The sequence below is a fragment of the Myotis davidii genome, unplaced genomic scaffold (assembly GCF_000327345.1).
Source record: "Myotis davidii unplaced genomic scaffold, ASM32734v1 scaffold1306, whole genome shotgun sequence".
NCBI lineage: Eukaryota > Metazoa > Chordata > Mammalia > Chiroptera > Vespertilionidae > Myotis > Myotis davidii.
The window spans coordinates 80,563-85,930 of NW_006297139.1; the positions used below are offsets into that span (position 1 = coordinate 80,563).

The following is a 5,368-nucleotide window of genomic DNA, read 5'->3' on the forward strand; positions in this document are numbered from 1 at the left end:
TTACTTTATATTAAGAAAAAAGGGGGAGGACATGAGTGAGGGGAGTTGGGGGGTGAGGGGTAATGGGGGGATGAGGACACATATGTAATACCTTAATCAATAAAGAAATTAAAAAAAACTAATTAGGTAGAAATGACCATATAGGTATGCTTTTTTCAAAATCACTTTTAATTTAAAAAAATTCAACTACTGTTTACTTTCAATATTAGTTTGTATTGGCTTCAGGTTTGCTATGTGTTGTATTCTGCTCAATATTTGATTTACTGACTTGAAGGACTGTTATATTAGGCTTTTGACATGGCTCTTGCACAGTTATTTTCTTTTTTTCTAATCCTCACCTGAGGGTATGTTTAGAAAGAGGAAGGGAGAGAGAGAAACATCAATGTGAGAGTGAAAAATCCATTGGTTGCCTCCTGTAAATGTTCCAACTGGGGATCGAACTTGCACAAGGTATGTGCCTTGACTGGGAATCAAGCCCACAACCTTTTGGTGTATGGGATGATGCTCCAACCAACTGAGCCACCTGGCCAGGACCACAGTTCCTTTCTGGTGTTGGAAAATTCCCATCAATGTAGCAGTTCCCCAGCAATTTCTACCTTATTTGTTCTAAGATCTAAGATATAGATAGGGGCAATTTTTGTTTTGTTAATAGCAACTTTATTTTCACTGGTCCAAAATAATTGTAATAATGGTATGATACATTGCCCCTAAATTTACAATAATGAAGGTTATACATAAATTATATAGATCACAAATTTTCTATAAGGTTTTACTGGTGAAGACACAAAAGTTCTAAGAGTTCAGAAAGGGGAAATGCCTTTATAGTTATGAACCTATACTAGATTTTTGCAAGATGTTACTATTGGGGGAAACTGGGTAAAGGGCACATAATCTCTCTGTATTATCTCTTACAATTGCAAGTGAATCTAGAGTTATGTCAAAATAACACGTTTACTTTTAAAATGCCTTCAAAAAGTATTATAATCCACACATTATATTTCTCCTCACTAATAACTAGGACTATTCCTGTTTGAGAGACACTTAGGCCAATTTCCTTCCTAAACCGTTGTTCTGACAATGTGAATGAGACATGGATTTTTACATTTCATATTGTTCTATCCCAAACTCTTTCACTTTTCTAATGGTAAATCTATGAGTAATATATTGGGGGAAAATTGGAGTTTGGCTGTTGTCCAAAACAAAATTATGCTTGCTTTCATGTTTTGGCTTTCATGTTTTGCCTTTTTTTGACACTCCACCCCCCACCACACATACATTTCCCCCATGGTACTAGGACCAGTTAAAATGAAATTATGATCCAGAAATAAGACACAAACTGTTTCAGGTTTTTACAAAGGTGTCTTAATTAAAACACTGGTTCTCTTTCCTGTGCACTTTGTAAAACTTGGTAAACTGATGTTTTTTACCCAACTCAAAATAAACTAATCAGCTGTGTTTCTGTTGAACTGAGGTTTGAGGGTCCCTCTAAATGGGACAGTCTACTAAAAATCTAACAAATTAGAACTGTTGCTAAGGCTGCCTCCACCCCCCCCCCATGTAGAAATTGCAAAGGTTATTCAGAAGGGATTCTCCCACCTTCCATTTTTTGACTAGTAAAGAACAAACAACTTTGAAGAATTTCTCTCTGATTTGGGACAAATTTCTGTGCATTAATATTAATAAAAAGTTCCCCTCTGGCCCTTTCTGAATGGCTCAATTGGTTGGAGTGTCCCAAACACCAAAAGGTTGCGGGTTCAATTTCCAGTCGGGGCACATATCTAGGTTGTGGGTTCCATCTCCATTGGGGCATGTACACGAGGCAAACAAATGTTTTTCTCTCACATCGATGTTTCTCTGTGTCTCTCCCTCCTCCTTCCCTTCTCTCTAAATCAATAAACAAATCCTCAGGTGAAGATTTTAAAAAAAGTTTTCCTCTGCCCCAATACACTCTCATTTCACTCCATCTTTCATTCCCATTGATTTAGCAGGTATTTATTGCGTGACTACTATGTGCTACATACATAATTTTCCATTACTACAGATGCTATTTATTATTCAAATCACATCACAAATATCTATATCTTTTAGAACAAAGGAAAATATCTATATATATTAAACCCTAAGCGACCGGTTGACCTTCTGACCAGTCACTATGATGTACACTGACCTCCAGGGGGCAAACACTCAACGCAGGAGTTGCCCCCTGGTGGTCAGTGTGCTCCCACAGCTGTAGTACTGCTCAGCTGACCAACAGGCTCCAGATGCCAGGTGCCAGATGCCGGGCTCATGGCTGGTGAGCATGTAACTGTGGCGGCGCTATAGCAGCAGGAGCCTCTCCTACCTCTGCAGCAACACTACCAAGCTGTGGCAGAGGCAGCCACTACAGGGCTGGGATGGGTGGGAGTGGCACGGCGCTTGACCTGGGCTCAGGCTCCTCCCAGGCTGCCCGCCACTTCACGCACTACTACATCCCTCGGGGGATGTCAGACTGCCAGTTTCAGCCTGACCCCTGCAGCCTGCAGGCCGAAACTGGCAGTCCAACATCCCCCGAGGCGTCCCAGAATGTGAGAGGGCATAGGCCAGGCTGAGGGACCCCACTGGTGTACAAATCCATGCACCGGAACTCTAGTTTATTTATAATAAAATGGAAGTATCTGGACATTTTGGTCTACCAGGCCCAAATGTATGTTTCTAGAGTTAAGTATTGAACTTCTTTGAAAGTGAATAACTATTTTAAGGCGCTGCATACTGTACCTGACCCTTTTGCTACAGAAAGTACTGGATTAAGTCTAGGCCTATCACCAGTAGTCTAGGAAGAACAACAAGGCTGAAAGGCAAAGGATTGAGTTGAGGACAGCATAAAAAGTCAAGAAGAAAGGCTAATTAATGGCCTTATTAGGAATGGCTCTGAGCTAAGGCACCCAGATTAAGGCACACAGCTCAAGGTGACAGAAACCTAAATTTGGTTTAGAATGGCATCTGGTTGACAGCCACTAATTTAGCCACTCTCAACTTCCTACAACAACCAAAACTTGGGGCTGATAAAAATAGAAAATTCACAACACAGAAAATGGAAGCTGAGGGTGTTGGCAAGCTGGGGGCATGTAAGGCAGAAAGGGCACATGTGACAACTGGGAAGCATGGCCTAAGCTGCACTGTTATGTTTGTATTGGTCATTTTATTGTCTCCTACTAACATCTCACACCTTCACTATCAGTCTGCCCTATCATTCCCTAGACTCTTACCTTGTATCCAATGCATGTTGAGAACTAATTCCTAGGGTTTTAGAAAATCCTTTAAATGTTACTTATTAAAAAGCTAATTCATACTCATTGCAAAACATCAAATAATACAAAAGATATAAAGTGAAAAGTCAAAGTTGACCTATCCTCCTGCCCAATTCCAACCCCTCCGAGATTACCACTCTAACCTGTTGGTTTGTGACCTTCCAAATATTTTAATATTCTTTTACATACATGAACACACATAATTTTTATATAAGCATATGATAGTGTAAATTTCATCCTGCATTTAGTTTTGTTTCCATAATATATTTTTGACATTCTTCCACTTTACTACATTGCTATGTACTACATTATTATTAACACCTGCACAGGATCCCATAGATAAGTTGTTTGACCATGCCTTCATTAATAGATACTTAGATGGTCTCTGTTTTGCTCTTATGAAAATAATGCTGCATTTAATACCCCTGTACACTTTTGCTTGTACCAGGGTGTGATAAACACCCATGTATGTGCATTGAATGCCTTTGCACATTTTGTACACATTTATGAGACCTTCAAAATAAATTCTTTGAACTGGAACAAATTCTTTTATGATTTTAAAAAGTTTGAAGTGTTGCTATACTTAAACATATATATTTTTAGATAGAGATTCTATTTTGTTAATTACCTAACAGCACAAAGCAACAAGAGATGCTATTACTATATGTAGAGAGATGCCTACTCATAAAGCTTATTCTGAGATTAATACCAAGAATGGAAATGAGAAGATGTTTCAGAATAAGGAGGGAAAATCTAGCCTGTTACCTTTCCTCTCTTCCATGGGTATGAGTGAGAACTTAAGGCTTAGGGGAGGGTTTGTTTGGACATTTCCAAAGTACCTCTGCCAATAGGATGGGCCGGCCTATTTTACAATCCACAGAATGTCCTCACTGTTGAGGATAGGAGAAGTGACCTGCCCTCCTTACAGAAGACAAATATTTGGCAAGTCATCCTGAAAGGGAACCAAGTTCTACTCTAGATGAAGGCTTTCCAATGTCTGGGGCTACGATTTCTTTGCATTCATGTCCTGGCCCTGGTTACCAATTACACAGGGTACTTAAATGGTTTTAGGTTGGTGATGATGCCATTTAAATTTTTGAGGCAAGGGAAGAAAAATGGTTTTAGATATAGGCCCTTTTATGGAGTTGCTGGGAGAGTAGCCATGGGGAGAGGAAAGTTTGACCTGATGCTGTGAAGTGTTGAATTATTTGAGCTATTCACACTTACTGCTTCTCTGTTGGCAGGTTGCCGGAAGATATCACCATCAGAATGTTCCCACGACAATTCTCCTTCCCCTGTTTATTAAAAAGAAATAAAAAAGAATCATGCATACATAGAAGGGAAAAATATCACCCTTGTGACCCAGTAACATTTTTGGTTCTACAATCCCCAAATTCTCTAGACTCTTTAGCTATTCTTCAAAAAGCAACATTAAAAAATTTCTGGGTGTGCCTCATTTGTCAAAATAACTCTGAAGAAAGTTACCACTTTGCAAAACAGACCATGAAGCATTATTACTCAGAATTTTCAAGGTAAAAGGGAAAATAATCCCTTTTCATTTTAATATAATCATCATTGTCACTTTTGCTTACTTTATTCCAGTGACAGTTAAGTATTTTGCAGGTCACATTTAACTTGTGTTTAAACTACCCTTAATAAATGAGAGCTTTGAGTATTTGGTCTGTCATGATTTGTTAAATTCACCATTGTATCTCTGAGAAGTATGATATGATCTGAAAGTTAAGGTAAGGTTGAAATGTTTACATAACCAATATCCAAGATATCCTTTTCTACTTTTTTGTTTTTGCCTGATACACCTTTCTCTACGTCTCTATATCAACTCTTTGTACAGTTAACCCTATCACTGCTGTCGTCCAGAGTAACTGCCTCTAGGAATAAGATTTTACTTTCAGCCTGGAAAGCAACAAACATACAACAGATATGGATATTCCTCAGCTGATTAAAGATCAAAAACTATGCCGAAACCGGTTTGGCTCAGTGGATAGAGAGTCGGCCTGCGGACTGAAAGGTCCCACGTTCGATTCCGGTCAAGGGCATGTACCTGGGTTGCGGGCACATCC

At 39.1% G+C, this 5,368-nt stretch overlaps 1 protein-coding gene across 1 annotated transcript in view; it reads right to left on the reverse strand.

Annotated features, from left to right (window-relative positions):
- Nucleotides 1–5,368, reverse strand: part of CHRDL1 (chordin-like 1) — a 187,518-nt gene that overhangs the window by 25,490 nt on the left and 156,660 nt on the right. Inside the window, 1 exon segment of the mRNA XM_006772733.2 lies at nt 4,515–4,582. Within this exon segment, the coding sequence (XP_006772796.2) occupies nt 4,515–4,582 (68 nt within the window).